Below are 16,010 nucleotides of genomic sequence, written 5' to 3' on the forward strand. Positions count from 1 at the left end.
CAAGTGTTACAAAACACGGCAGCATGGGTTTTAACAAATTGTAACAGGCGAGACCATATTACACCAATTCTAATTAGTCTGCACTGGCTGCCCATTACTCAAAGGATTCACTATAAAGTAGGTTGTATTATTCATAAAACGATATATGCCCATAAATCTGACTGGTTAAATTTTTCTATTAGAATGCATACTCCACATAGATCTTTAAGATCTGCCAACAAGGGTTTGCTTGTTGTTCCATCAGTGAATACTGCTCATTTGATTTCAGTATGGGAAAGGGTGATATCTGTTGCAGGCCCTTGCATATGGAACACTTTACCAACGGAATTATGCCTTGAATCAGACTTCAGGAGTTTCAAAAAAGGACTAAAAACATGCCTTTTTGAGCGAGCTTTTCCAGGCAACTCTTTGAACCATTATTAATATGATTTAAGTTTTATTTTGATTATTTTAGTTTTTTATTGTAATTAATAAGTTTTAATTGTTTTATGATTTGTATTTTCCTCAGTTTTAATGTTACTTAACTTTGTATTTGAATATGTGAATGTCAAGCAGATTTAAACATATTGTACACCGGTATAGACAAGCTTTTAAATAAATAAATAAACAAACAAACAACTACAAACACCAAGAAGAAACCCATCAGCAAATAAGGGACTCCTAAAAATACCACCAACGCACTCAAATCAACTCACCTCAACCCAAAATAGAGCAATCTCCCTTGGTAGCTCAAAACTTTGGAATTCACTACCAACTGAGCTTAGAACTCAAGAAAACCTAAAAACCTTAAAAAAAGATCTAAAAACTTGGTTGTTCAACAAAGCATACCAACTCACCCAATGAACAACAAAATTACTTCACATTCCAATCCTCCTTCAAGAAATGAAATTCATCACATCTGTTTCTATAAATTTTCTTTAACATTACATGTTTATCTTTGCTTAATAACAGTTTGTATCTTGAAACCCTGTTTAACCCCCCTCACCCCTGTAACCTTATATTTTGTAAACCCACAAAGAAATATGAAGGAAAGAGGAACACGTTGCTTTGAGCCAAAAGCAGCACCAATAGGTCTTAGCTCCGGGGCTTCCTCTCTCTACCTGAAACCAGGCATCACAGCCAAAGGGAAACAAGAAAAGCGAAAATATTAAACTAATTGCTTTTCAGTCACTACAGCTCAGGGCCATCTAATCCTTGGGGAAGCAGAGGCTTAGGAGCAGCAAAAGTCAGCCGAACAAACTGATCCAACCCTTGTTTTGCACTATTGCATCCAGAGATTTGTAGTCCCATTGAGTTCCTTAAGAACATCAGAACTTCAATTCCATATGTGCAATGGGTCAAAACCAGGCCTGGGGTAGTCTATTCGGTTGACCCGGATGAAGCAATAGCCCTGGTTAAAGGTATTGAGATTAAACTCTAGGAAACCTTCCTTCCACCTCAGAACGTTCAACTCCCTTTACATTGCACTGAAAGTTATCATTTATTTGTTCTCCCACGTTATTTTCATTGGCCTCCTAGGCCAGAGACGTCTAGGCCTAAGGCAAGCGGTTGCCATGGCGACGCGTGCACGGGCGCCTCCTGTATTCATTCGAATTGCATGACGTCAGCGCATCCCGAGATGCCTCGCGACCTCGAGAGAGGGGAGGAGGGGATGTGGCCGGAGTGGGAGGGGGAGGGAGCTGCCGCCATATTGAGAGTTCGGCGGAGACTGAGCGACGGCCGAGGCCGGTGTGAGGGACGGAGGCCGAGGAGAGCGCCGCGGCCTGACAGGTGAGTGAAGATCGAGGGTAAGTCGAGGCCCCATCTGGACTTTCTTCCACCCCGTGGTTTTTACAATTGGGTGCCAGCTGCCGGTTATTGTTGTAATGGAGGAATGCAGGCATGAGAGCCAGGGGGAGGGGGCCGGCCATGGGGGGGGAGGGCTGCGCTCGGCGAAGGTGGAGCTGTCATTTTTCCAGTGTTACTCGTTGCTTTTCTTTTGCTCTCCGTCCCTTCTGCGGGCCCGGTCTCTGTTCATCACTGCCCTCTCTGTCGTCTTAATACCCCATTTCTTCCCGGTTGCCTCTAGTGGGTTACAGCCCCCCCCCCCCCCATGACGTTGCCCCTTTCCTCCCCCTCCTGCTCCCTTGTAGTTTTGTCTGGCCTTTGGGTGAAGGTGGATTCTTTCTTCCTCACGTAGTGAAATGAAACCTTACTCATTAATTGGTCTGGCTGCGTTGTAATGAGTCTTCAGAGGGTATTCCATTTTTTCACTCCAGTTCAAAGCTTGATGGCTGCCCCTTCTTTCGTTCAGTTTTCTGCATCTTAAGTATTATTTGCGATAAGGCATGGTTTAGTGATATTTCAAATGGAAGAGATGGGATTGCATGAGAAGAAAACAGTGCTTTCTGATTGTTTTTCTCTTTGGTTATAACTAAATTCTGATACTGACACCCTGAATCAGATGCTAAGAGAGTTAGACCTTGTTTCAGCTGTTTTAATAGAAATTTCGGTGCACTACACAGTACTCTTTCCTTTTGGCTTCATTTTCTTGTCAAATGTTAGTCCCTCTTTCTTTTTTGGGGGAGAGGGAAGGAGATGGAAGTTTTGGTGTAGAAGTAAAGAGGCTCCAATAATTTTAAAGCTGATAGCTAAATATTTTGCAGATTGGACACTATTACTAAACAGTTATTTCTGATATTAGTTCTGTGATAAGTCTGTTTTGGAAATGTTATGTTCAAACGAAAGATGAGAGAATTCATAATTCTGTGTACTGTAATTGAGTACTAACCAGGCCCAACCCTGTTTAGCTTCCAAGATGAGACAAGATCAGCACATATGAATTCAGACTTGCATATTAAAGACAAAGCAATCTGACTTGTTTATCCTTGGTTGACAAATTATTTTCTTTTTTAAAATGTAGAATGTGAAAACAGTTAAACCAATTTTTATTACTAATAATTTTGATCTTATTTTTAATGTAACATTGTGTTGCCACATTCTCATGTAAAGTTACACTGTCTTGCATATAAATTACATACCTTGCTGTTTTCTCATAACAACACACAGGCTGATACAGTAAAAATCACGGGAGAGCGGGCGAGCGCAGGCCACTCTGCTGTGCGCATGATTCAGAAAAAAAAATTATTCAAATTAGGGCCAGCGGTAAAATGAGGTGCTAGGGACACTAGCGCGTCCCTAGTGCCTCTTTTTGGACAAGAGTGGTGGCTGTCAGCGAGTTTGACAGCCGACGCTCAATTTTGCCGGTGTCGGTTCTCAAACCCGCTGACAGCCATGGGTTCGGAAACCGGACGCTGGCAAAATTGAGTGTCCGGTTTTCAACCCGCGGGCTGTTTTTTAAATTTTTTTTTATTTTTTTATTTTTGATTATGTTTAACTTTTGGGACCTCCGACTTAATATTGTCATGATATTAAGTCGGAGGGTGTACAGAAAAGCAGTTTTTACTGCTTTTCTGTACACTTTCCCTGTGCCAAGAGAAATTAACACCCATCTTTGGGCAGGTGCTAATTTCTGAAAGTAAAATGTGCGGCTTGGCTGCACATTTTACTTAGGGAATAGCTCGGGAATAACTAATAGAGCCATCAACATGCATTTTCATGTTGCGGGCGCTATTAATATCGGGGTGTTGGCTGTGCGTTTTCAACGTGCTATTACCCCTTACTGAATAAGGGGTAAAGCTAGCGCGTCCAAACGCGGGTTAACAGTGCGCTCCGGCGGAGTGCATTGTACTGTATCGGCCTGTAAGTCTTATAGAACTGGAAATCAACCTACCTCTTTCCAATGGAGTTGTTTTGGGCCCTCAGGTTGACACTTGCCTTAATAGTAAGGGCCTATCAGGAGTTGACATATAGTGCTTCATTAGATCTTTTGGGATTCCTAACACTATTGCATGGAGTACTTGGATGCAGAGTTGATAGCAAATTGAAGACAAAAGTCCTCATTCTTGGGTTTCTATGTTAAAAACCTATAGTGGGATTAAATATATTATTCTGCAAGAGACTAATTGTGGTTTTTAATACAATAAAACCAGTGTTTACATTTTGTTCTCTAGAGTAGTAGTTTGTTGCAAAAGTGATCTTTGAAACTGCAAATCTTAACATCAAAGGATAACAACGGTCAATATTTGCATTACTTTGGCCCCTGTTAAAAAAAAAAAAAATGGGAGATGTTGAGAGTGCTCCAGATATTAACGTTTGAATTTGGGTTCTGTTGGATTTTCTAACTCTTTTTTTTTTTTTTTAGTTAAACTGAAATAAAATATGATGTTTTGATCTCATGAAATTACAGGGCATGTTTTCTTGAGGCTCATGGTGGCCGGTACTGCTACATTTGGGCTTAAGTTTTTCTCCTTGTAACCTCCTTTTCTAAGGGAAGAAGACTTATATGAGGTTTGTGTATGTGTCTCTCCTCTTCCAGTAACTTTTATGTTTGGAATCCTATCCAAACCAAATTTTTCAGGACATGCCCAGAAGTACCACATGTTCCACAAAGGGTATTTTTTGGAGAGATCCAGTTATACCTGCAGATTTGATTTAATCAAATTTTCACATAGACCAGTAAGTATTAGTGTGGATCCAAAAGAATGGTTCCTTAAAAATGTTTTGCTGGACCTGTTCTCAGTTCTACCTTAAAGTCAAATTTTAAATATTTGCCCCAAGTTTTAGTTGAGAAATTGTCGAATTACTTATATTTACTAAAAATATTTTGCTATTCATAATGCACACAGATGAGTCAAAACTATAATATTACAGTCAGACTGAAAAATGGAATGCTCTGCATTTGAATGTGGGAATAGGAGACACTAGGAATGCACTTAATTCATGGCTAATGAGCATGTTCTCCATACATATATACTGTGTGCCAGTGAGGGCGATATGAACTATATTCCAAATACATTATTGCCTGAATTTTTCTATTTCATTATTTATTTAGGTTTTTTATATACTGGCATTCATGATACAATCACATCATGCTGGTTTACAGTATAACAGGGGTGCAAATTTTTATTTTTATTTATTTAAGGTTTTTTTATACCGGCATTCAAGAACTCGTTCTCATCATGTCGGTTTACAGAAAACAGGGGTGCAAAAATATAACCGAAAACATAAATAAACGTGGAGAAGATAAGCAGTTACAATTAACAAGGGTTCATGAACTGGGATTATAAGAAATAAAAGAGATAGAGAAGGATAATTATATACAAGTGTACAATGTAAATAACTTCTAACTGTATCTAAGGTGTGGAGAAAAGCAGTTACAAATAACAAGGGTGATTGAACTGGGCGAAGAGAGAAATAGCAGGAAAGGATAACGTCGGTAAGATAATTACAGATTTCAGCAACTAGACTGGCTGAGAAAACTAATGTTGACTAAGTAAGGGGTTAATTACAAATTCCTGAAACTAGTATGATTGAGAGAGATATGTTGACAAAGTGAGAGATTAATTAGGGTCCGGGAATGCTTGCTTAAACAGCCAAGTCTTGAGTCTTTTCCTGAAGGTTCGGGGGCAAGGTTCTTGTCTCAAATCGGGGGGGATGGAGTTCCATAAAGGGGGGCCGGCTGTGGAGAGGGCCCGATCCCTTAGAGTAATATGTGGTTTTGGTGGAAGGTACCTGGAGTGATCCTCTGTATGCGTCTCTAATTGGTCTTGAAGAGTTATGTAATCGGAGGGGGATTTGTAGGTCAATTGGAGCATGTTGGTGGATGGTTTTGTATATAATGGATATGGACTTGTAGATGATTCTGAAGTGTATTGGCAACCAGTGGAGGTTTTTTAGGATTGGAGTGATGTGGTCTCTCCTCCTGGTGTTGGTTAGCAATCGTGCTGCTGCATTTTGTACCATCTGAAGCGGTTTAGTGTAAGAGGAAGGGAGACCTAGAAAGATTGAATTGCAATAATCTATCTTTGAGAAGATGATTGCTTGTAGAATTGTTCTGAAGTCTTGAGTATGAAAGAGAGGTCTTATCCGTTTTAGCACTTGTAGTTTGTGGAAACAGTCTTTGGTAGTTCTGTTGATGGAAGCTTTCAAGTTCATGCGATTGTCAAAAATCACTCCTAGGTCTCTCACTTGAGTGGTTGGTGGAATGGAGTAGTGGTTGGTGGAATGGAGTAGTGGTGATGCAGCTGTTCTCAGGAGAGATGAGTAGGAGTTCGGTCTTGGAGGAGTTTAGTACTAGGTTTAGGGTGGAGAGGAGGTGTTTTATTTCTTGGAAGCAGTTTTCCCAGTGGTCAAGTGTTTTCGAGTAGGTGTCTTTGATGGGGATCAAGATCTGGATATCATCCGCATACAGGAAATGTTTTAGATTGAGGTTGGTGAGAAGCTGGCAAAGCGGTAAAAGGTAGATGTTAAAGAGTGTTGGGGACAAAGAGGAACCCTGAGGGACTCCTACGGGTGAGTCATAGCGTGATGATTCTTTATTCTGGACCTTAACCTTATAGCCTCTGTTGCTAAGAACGCTAGGCAGTGTTTACATGTGTAATGTGTGATTACACATTTGTAATCACATTAATGTGTTTTACATTACATTTACATTAATGTGTAATGTAATGTGTGATTACACATGTGTAATGTGTAATTATAACGCTAGGCAGTGTTTACATGTGTAATAAAATGCACATATATGTAGTGACTGCCACAGTGAATTCATGCATTGCTGTAGTGATCACAGGATAAATGCCAGCCATAAATCTGAATGCTTAGCTAATGGGAATGGACTAGAATTATTTTCAGTACTATTTGTTAGAAATCCTTCTTTCATCTGCCATTGATTAGATTAGAACACTGAAAGTCAGGGTCCAGTTGTACATTAATAAATTCTCTAATCTTGGGATTTTAAAATCTTTTTATTTTTTTAAAAACTTTTGTGTATAGTGTCTAGGGAAGATGGCTTCAAATGTTTCTGTTAATGTTGATGGTTACTGTGGTTATTTTGGAGGTTTGTATTGGAGTACCCACTTGAGGTTTTTTTGCTTTAATGATCCTGACTTTATTTTGCTGCTCTGTAGCACAGCACGGATCGAGCTGGTGAGCCTTATTGAATTTGATGACTTTAATCATACTGACATTAGGCTGCATTTTTAAGCACAAGCTCCTCACTGAAAGCATTTGCCTTAAGTATCCCAACCAGAAAACAAGTCATGTTAATATATGATCTCGTACTGTTGAATAGCACTGTTTAAATATGTCATAAATTGTTTGGTCTTATGGTAATCTCATTGCTGTCGGGTTAATAAATACAGGGAAATGTCGCAAAACAGGGCATTTATAAGAAAAACTGTATCTTTTCACATTGGTGTCAACTTTGTGCACTCTAAAACAGGTAGATCTTTTAAAAATGAAGGGAAAAAACTCTGCATAACAGTAATGCTATTTTAGCTTCTTCTGCTTGTTAATTTTGTGATACCTCAGGATCGGGCTATGGTGCAATGTGCAGAAACTCATTCTGAAGGTCATGCAATGGCAAATTGAGCAGGGAAATACATCAACCTGATTCTCACCTGAATTGCCTTATAATATGTGATTTTACTGTGGTTTTAAAGTCCTTTTTTGGTTGTGGATGTTATTTTTTAAACTTTCATGGGCTTGACTGTCTCTTACAACAAAGCAGAATTTGTTAGTTTGGTTCATCACTTGATGTTAGATGAGTTTTATCAGTTGTTGATGTGAATTGTCGATGGGTGATACTTCTAAGGACTACCACTGGTCTCTTGCTGGCAGACTGTATCATGCAGAAAGTGCTGCTATGTGGCTAATTATTTTTCATGTGTTAGGAGCAGAGTGGGGAAAAGTTTGTTACCCCGCTTCACCTTGAGAGACAATCAGTTGATAGCTATGTCTAGACATCCAAGCCCACAAATGAAATTGTATGCTGATCTCTCTGCTGCCTCCCATTGTGAGTGAACCCAAAAAAGAGCTTGTCACAAATTCTTTGCCTCACTTGTATACTCTTTTGAGCAGGGACTGTTTCGGGTTTTTTTTTTTTTTGTGTATGTTTTTTGTTCCCTCTGGACACACCATGTTAACAATCGCCTAGGACAAATCTCTGTTTATGTATCACTAATATATTGTTTTGTTGATTATATTTATCACTCTCCAGTAGAGATGTGAATCGTGTCCTCGATCGTCTTAACGATCGATTTTGGCTGGGAGGGGGAGGGAATCGTATCGTCGCCGTTTGGGTGTTTAGAGTATCGTTAAAATCGTGAACCGGCACACTAAAACCCACCCCCGACCCTTTAAATTAAATCCCCCACCCCAAATGCCTTAAATTACCTGGGGGTCCGTAGCGGCGGTCCATAGCTTAAATTACCCCCGGGTCCGTAGCTAAATCGGGGGAAGGGGGAGAGCAGGAAATCCGGCGGCGGCCATTTTGCAAAATGGCGCCGGCTGAAGACACCACGATTTAGTGTGCCGGATTTCCTGCTCTCCCCCTTCCCCCGATTTAGCTACGGACCCGGGGGTAATTTAAGCTACGGACCGCCGCTACGGACCCCCAGGTAATTTAAGGCATTTGGGTGGGGGATTTAATTTAAAGGGTCGGGGGGGTTTTTAGTGTGCCGGGGGTGGGTTTTAGGGTGTTTTAGTGTGCCGCTGGACCCCCAGGTAATTTAAGGCATTTGGGGGGGAGGGTGGGGGATTTAATTTAAAGGGTCGGGGGTGGGTTTTAGGGGGTTTTAGTGTGCCGGTTTTCCTGCCCTCCCCCTTCCCCCGATTTACGATTTTTTTGATGATAAATCGGGGGAATTGGTATTGTATCGTGGCCCTAACGATTTTTGACGATTTAAAATATATCGGACAATATTTTAAATCGTCAAAAAACGATTCACATCCCTACTCTCCAGTTGTTATAGTTTAAAATCTGTCCTGTCTTCCATCTCCCATGTTTTCTACGCTCCCTGTTTAATGTAACTTTACCTTCTACCTAGATGTTAATTGGTTTCCCCCTGTTCCATTGTAAACCGGTAGGATAAGACCTGGTCTTGAGTATCGGTATAGTAAAAGAAGTTAAATAAATAAATAAATGTTGTGTAGTTCTGTAGAAATGTTTAGTAGTACATAGTGTGACTGAGCTGAAATTTGCATTAGCAGACTAATGAGGCTGCCCTGTAAATTCACAAATGTTCAGATGTGTATTTTTGTGTTTTTAATACTGGATTAATCAAAGAATATAGATACCAATTCTTTTTCTGGTTCAGAAATCCAGTTGTAAGTCATTGCATAGTTGGGTGGAATTAACCCTTGTAGCATAATTAATTCCCTTAATTACGTAGAATAAAAACTGTAGTTCATGACCCTAGATTATTATGGAATTTTAGCAATCTAAATTTAAAACAGTGGTTGAGGTATTGATAGGAAGTTTAGTCATGTATAGAGAGGCTCTGAGAATGCTGACTGCAATTTTTTTGCTCATATTGGTTTGGTTTATTGATTAAAATATATTTCCATTCAGGCCTATATAGTACAGTGTGCTCCGGCAGAGCGCACTGTTAACCCGCGTTTGGACGCGCGATTTCGACGTGCTAGCTTTACCCCTTATTCAGTAAGGGGTAATAGCGCGTCGAAAACGTGCAGCCAACCCCCCCCCCCCCCCCCCCCCCCGAAACTAATAGCGCCTGCAACACGCAAATGCATGTTGATGGCCCTATTAGTTATTCCCGCGTGATTCAGAAAGTAAAATGTGCAGCCAAGTCACACATTTTACTTTCAGAAATTAGCGCCTACCCAAAGGTAAGAGTTAATTTCTGCCAGCACCGGGAAAGTGTACAGAAAAGCAGTAAAAACTGCTTTTCTGTACACCCTCCGACTTAATATCATGGCGATATTAAGTCAGAGGTCCTAAAAGTAAAAAATTAAAAAAAAAAAGGTAAAAACAGCTCGGGGGGTTGAAAACAGGACGCTCAATTTTGCTGGTGTCCGGTTTCCGAACCCGTGGCTGTCAGCGGGTCAAATTGAACGTCGGCTGTCAAACTCACTGACAGACACTGCTCTTTTTACTGCGGGCCCTCATTTGAATACTGAATTGCGAGCTCTCCCGCGACTTTTACTGTATCGGCCTGAATTGTCAGTAGTAAAAATACAAGTCTAGATGTGTTCTTCAGTGACCTCATGTCAGCTGGCTGACTGACATCAGTGGATAATGACCATGCTTATTGTCTGTTGGCTTCCCAAAGAACACATCCTGAGTTGTGTTTTTTCTGTTGTAGGAACTGTGTAAGAAATATTTGTAACCAGCTAACTGAGCATATTTGATCTGATAGTTATAGATAGGGAAACACAGGCATCCAGAAGTCTCTTTACAGATCATTTTCTTACTAAAGGAAAACGTAACATAATGCAGAAGTTTACCTATTTGCTTTCGCCTGCAAATCCCTCTCACCCCCTTAACTGTATACATCCTAGTTCAAAGTCTGTCTTTACATGATGAGCTTTTATCTGACCTATGCATGTGTATGCAGTTTTGATGGAGGGGTAGTTATTTCTGTTTCCTGTAAGCCATATTGGTATCTGAAATGGCCGAGATTTTGAATGTAAAAAATACTATACATTAAACTAAAGTTTGGCCATTCAAATGGCTACTGATTTTCTAACCAAATCGGTGGTAGCTATTGGTCTCCCTGGCATTGATTTGGTAGCTAAGGGGTCTGTATCAACCTGTGATGCATGTTGACACTCACTTCTAGTAAATGGTGCCCCAGTACAAGTAGTGAGAGCTGTAGTAGATAAAATGGTCATTGATACATAGAATTCCCACCACCTTAGGGCCAAAACATATGTGACTACTTCAATAATGATGAAGACTAGTTGCCTGTTTGTAGCCTAGACATTGGTCACTGAGTGATTTTGTATATGTATCTCTTTCTAGATTAGTAGACATTTGGATTTGAAAATACAGACAAGGTGGTTTGGGGCTAAAGAGACTAGACTCAAAGGAACATTGGAAATATGGGTTAGATTTAAACCTTGTGATTCATTTTAATCTGATCACAAGACTGATGGACAAGAACTGAAAAAAACTTTACATAAGAAATGCCATCCTAGGTCAGATCAGTAGTCCAATGGAGCCCAGCATCCTGTCTCCAATGTTGTCCAATTTGGGTTATTAGAAAGAACCTTACAGATCCTAATGAAAAAATCCGTTCCCTCTTTCTTACCCCAGAAATAAGAGGTAAACTTGGTTCTCCAAGGATAAGCAGGATGGTAGTCCTCACACGTGACGACATCTGATGGAGCCCGGCACGGAAAACTTTTGTCAAAGTATCTAGAAACTTTTGACTTGCCCACTGAGCATGCCCAGCATGCCGCTAACTATGCGTCCACGTGGGGTCCCTCTTCAGTCTTTTCCTGTCTGCAAAGCTGCTGCCTCGAGGTCATGAGCTCACACTTCTTTTCACTGTTTTTTCATAGGCTCCCTCCCTCATTTTTTGTTGGTTCCGCGACCTGGTAAGTCCTTCAATCATTCATGGTTGATTGCCGATGATTTCATCTCTCTGTGTCTGTCGACCATCGACTGCATGCTGCATACTTTTTCTGATGGCATTGACTGGTTTTCGCCGGTGCCCCCAGACTATGTCCATCACAAACCCCCATGAAACATAGAATGACGGCAGAAGAAGACCAATAGGCCCATCCAGTCTGCCCAGCAAGCTTTCATACTTATTTTCTCATACTTATCTGTTACTCCGACCGCTGAGTTCAGGGCTCTTATTGGTAACCTTTTGATTCTAATTTCCTTCCACCCCCGCCATTGATGCAGAGAGCAGTGTTGGAGCTGCTGTGTCCTCTGCCTGGGGGCGTCCCACAATGTCTGCAGTTGTGACCTCTGTGCCCAGATGACCCTGAAGGACCGTTGGGCACATCTCGATAAGATGGAAAAATATTTCGGCTCCAAAAGACCCGATCCGTTGTCGGCTTTGGGGCCCTCCACCCCGCTTGGAAAGGAAGTTCCAATTTTGACCCAGTCGGGGTCGCCCCCACAATCATACCCTAGACTGGAGCCAGGGACCCGACTCCAGTCTTTGCCATCCTGTTCGGGTTCCTCTCCATCTCCCTTTGTCCAGGGAAAAGACCATGGTGATCATCGAGAACGGTCGAAGAAACATGGATATCAGTCATCGTCCTCTAAGCCAGATCATGGACAGGCATTGATACCTCTGAATAAGTGGTTTCGGGTGGAGGAAACGGTTGCCTCTGATCTCTCTGAAGCCTCTAAGCGGCCTCCACTTACACCGGGATTGGTGCCCCCCAGCTCCCCGGGGGATGCCCCGATGCTGCTGCCACCTCAAGCCGTTTTGTCATCAGCTGCTTTTGAGGAGGAGTTGGAGAGGTGTGAGCGATTTGGCGGTCAGCCGGGCCCTGCAGGGCTTCGAGCCTCTGGTTCCACTGGGACCACCGCAGGAGCAGACTTCACTGGTGCTTGCGCCATTATTGGAACAGCTTGATATGTTGCTCGGAGTCCTACCGCTGCCACCGCCACTGGCCCCCATACCTCAGAGGAGGTTAATTCTAGCACCTATTCCATAAATATGGTATCTCTTCAGGAATGTGTGTCCAGAAATGCTCGTAACTGTATAGGTTCAAGGAAAACATACTTCACATTGGAATAATATATTAAACATTTTATATGGATATCTCAACTTAAATTTAGCTTCACATGTTAAAGCTTCAGCTCTCATTTCTAGAAGCTTTTTCCTCCTTAACTGGGTGGCCCTTGCTAGGTCAGGGTAAATCCACATTTTTTGGCCATAAAAACAATGCAGAATGTTTTTGCAAGAAAAATCTTAAATACAGCATTTTTTCAGGAATAAAGGTAAATGACACCAATAATGTAGCTCGATTTGTTACCATAGTATCTAAAGACATCTCTAAAATATCAGACCTTCACAGATTGCTCAGGTAATTGTTGATCGGATAAAGGATCTCGATTCTGTTGGTCTTTAGGCAAATACATTTTTGAGATTAGCAGGTATATTATCAGATGGAAAACCCAAAATCTTAATAAGATGTGAACAAATCAATAGGAGGTACCAATTTAACACATGGGAAATTGAGTATACAAAGATTTAAACTTTTCAAAACATTTTCAATATTCTCAAACTTCTTTGTATGGGTTGATTTTGACTTTACTAAGTCATGCTGAAGATTCTCCACTGTTGTTAACAGAGTGTCTATTTGTTCTACTTTCTTATCCAAAGAATTAAGTCTCATTCATAGTTTGAATGCGTTGTTTAATGTCCAGCGTAATATTTGTTAATGTCGAAATAGTTGACTCTGAAGATACCAAAGCAGTCGATAAAGAATCCATGGTTATCACCGTAGGTTTAGTCAAGGGTTTATTAAAAGCAGAGCATACCTTCGGGCGCCTTCTCCTGATCCCATATGGGTTAAAACGCCTTCGCCGGTTCCAGCAGGGTCCAGCAAACTGGTTAATCCTGAGGCCTGGCCAGGACTCTCAGATGTCGTAGCTGAGGGCTTCGCCCCCTACTCCCTCAGGGCTCATCAGCTCCAGCTCTTCCCCCAGTGTCACAACCCTCTGGTTGGGCTTGCCGAATTGAATCATCGATCCAACAGAGTGTTAAACGGTGGTGAAGGCGTTGTAGGTGCACCTGGACTCAATGATATTCCTTCAGCCAGCACCTCTGAGGTCTGTTCTACCTCAGCTGTTGCAGCGGCTGCTCGTCCCAACAGCATTGTCGGCGGGGCCACGAAGAAACTGTCAATCCGGGGCTGATGATCTTCCGATTAGGGAGAACTTAGACTCTTCTCCCTTATCTTAGCCTTCCTTTTTGTGTGAGGCATTATTTCAGGCAATATAAGACAAGGAAATAAAGAATCGGGAGAGAGAGCTTGTTCCACGGGCGATGGCCATCTTGTCTCTCCCCCTACTCCAGGTATTTTCTAATCCCCAAGAAGACGGGGGGACTCCAGGCCATTTTGGACCTGAGGGCCTTAAACTGTTTCTTGGTAAAGGAGAAGTTTAACATGGTCTCTCGGGGCACCTTGATTCCCCTTTCAAAGCGGGAGACTGGCTCTGCTCCCTAGATCTAAAAGATACGTACGCCCATATCCCCATCTTTCATGCGGATCGGCAATACCTTCAATTCCTGGTCGACGGGAGTCATTACCAGTATCGCGTTCTGCCCTTTTTGGCCTGGCATCCATGCCACGTGTCTTTACCAAGTGTCTAGTGTTTGTAGGTGTATATCTTCGGAGATGGGGGATTCATGACTTCCCGTAACTTGACGATTGGCTTATCAAAAGCACTTCAGGACAGGGGGCACAGAGTGCCCTGCACACCTCGATCCAAATTTTGGAAACCCTGGGATTTCTGATAAACTATCCAAAATCCCATTTCCAATCATCCTTGCAACTTAACTTCATTGGAGCTTGACTGGACACTGCCCAGGCGAAGGCTTTCCTGCCTCAGGACAGGGCAGAGAGCCTCACGGCCCTTGCTCGAGTGGTCTCCACTTGCTCTCATGTCTTGGCACAGCAGTTTCTACGGTTGCTGGGCCACATGGCAGCAATGGTGCATGTTCACCCCCTTTGCTTGACTGCACGTGTGCAGGGCGCAATGGATGCTGTGTTCTCAATGATGTCTGGCTTCTCAAGACCTGCGTGTGTGTGTTCTAATTACCACACTGCTACGTTAGTTCCTTCAGTGGTGTGCGACATCCTCCAATCTAGAAAAGGGAATCCTCTTCTGGAGCCCGCAGGCCCAGGCTACCCTCACCACAGACGTGTCTCAGACGGGGTGGGGAGCATATCTGGTGGGTTTCCACATCCAGGGTCTCTGGTCTGCACAAGAATCACAGTCTCAAATCAACTTCCTGGAGCTGCGAGCAATTTGCTAGGCACACCAAGCATTCCGAGAGCAGCTCCTGAACAAGGTAGTTCTTGAATCAGGTAGTTATGTGGTATCTGAACAAACAAGGGGGAACGGGATCTTTCACCCTCTGTCAGGAGGCAGTCCACATTTGGTTGTGGTCCATCGACAACGGCATCCTCCTCAGGGTGGTGTATCTCCCAGGGGTAGATAATACCCTGGCGGACTCCTTGAGCCGTGCCTTTCGACCTAACGAGTGGTCCGTCAGTCAAGAGGTGGCAAATGGGATCTTTTGCTTATGAGGGACTCTAGACATAGACCTCTTTGCTTCCCTGGAAAACAGGAAGGTGGACTGCTTCTGCACCCTAGGCCGGAGGAGCAGCAGATTGCTGGCAGATGCATTCTCGATGCACTGGGCTGCTGTACACTTACCCTCCCCTTCCTCTCTTCTCAAAAATACTTCAGAAGCTTTAGCAGGATCAGGCCTTCATGATTCTGATCGCCCCCTTTTGGCCCCATCAAGTCTGGTTTTCAACCCTACAAGATCTGGCCTTGTGCCCCCCCCCCCCCCACCCCGATTCAGTTGGGGACAGCCTCTGACCTAATCACCCAAGACAGGGGCAGGCTCAGTCACCCCAACCCTCAAGTCCTGGTCCTTAACGACTTGGTTGTTGACTGGGTGAGGGTGCAGGCCCTTGACCTTTCGGAAGGGGTATCACGAGTTATTCTGGAGTCCAGAAAACCACCTACCATGAAGTCTTACAATATGAAGTGGAAGAGGTTTTCCACTTGGTGGGAGGGACACAGTCTGGATCCTTTTTCTTGTTCTCCTCAGTGCCATAGGGGTGGTTTATGAGGGGCTTATTATAACTAAAGCCCCCCACTTGCCCTCCAGCGGTTTCCTGGGAACTCAGTGTCGTCCTGTCGCAACTCATGAAATCTCTGTTTGAACCATTACGATCTTGCGACCTGAAGTACCTCTCCTGGAAGGTCATCTTTTTTGTCGCAGTGATATCAGCTTGCACGGTCAGTGAATTGCAAGCCCTAGTGTCGTACTCACCTTACACAAAATTCTGTCACGACAGACGCACCAGAAGTTCCTTCCCAGGGTGTTTTTAGAGTTCCATCTCAACCAGTCTTTACTTTTCCCCAAGGCCTCACACTCACCGGAGTAAATGGGCTCTCC

General features: G+C 42.8%; 1 protein-coding gene across 4 annotated transcripts in view; it reads left to right on the forward strand.

Moving 5' to 3' along the window:
• Positions 1 to 1,639: 1,639 nt before the first annotated feature.
• FZR1 (fizzy and cell division cycle 20 related 1) overlaps positions 1,640 to 16,010 on the forward strand; it is a 155,506-nt gene continuing 141,135 nt past the window's right edge. Inside the window, exon 1 of one of the 4 annotated variants that reach the window (XM_029614050.1) lies at positions 1,640 to 1,770. Coding sequence is in view for 1 of the 4 variants with exons in the window: in XM_029614049.1 (XP_029469909.1) it covers positions 2,222 to 2,236 (15 nt within the window). In the remaining 3 variants the exon portion in view is untranslated. Of the gene's footprint in view, positions 1,788 to 2,086; positions 2,237 to 16,010 lie in introns of those variants that run through there. The other 3 variants (XM_029614052.1, XM_029614051.1, XM_029614049.1) reach the window with 3 other exon arrangements.

This window comes from Rhinatrema bivittatum, chromosome 8, assembly GCF_901001135.1.
Source record: "Rhinatrema bivittatum chromosome 8, aRhiBiv1.1, whole genome shotgun sequence".
Classification (NCBI taxonomy): domain Eukaryota; kingdom Metazoa; phylum Chordata; class Amphibia; order Gymnophiona; family Rhinatrematidae; genus Rhinatrema; species Rhinatrema bivittatum.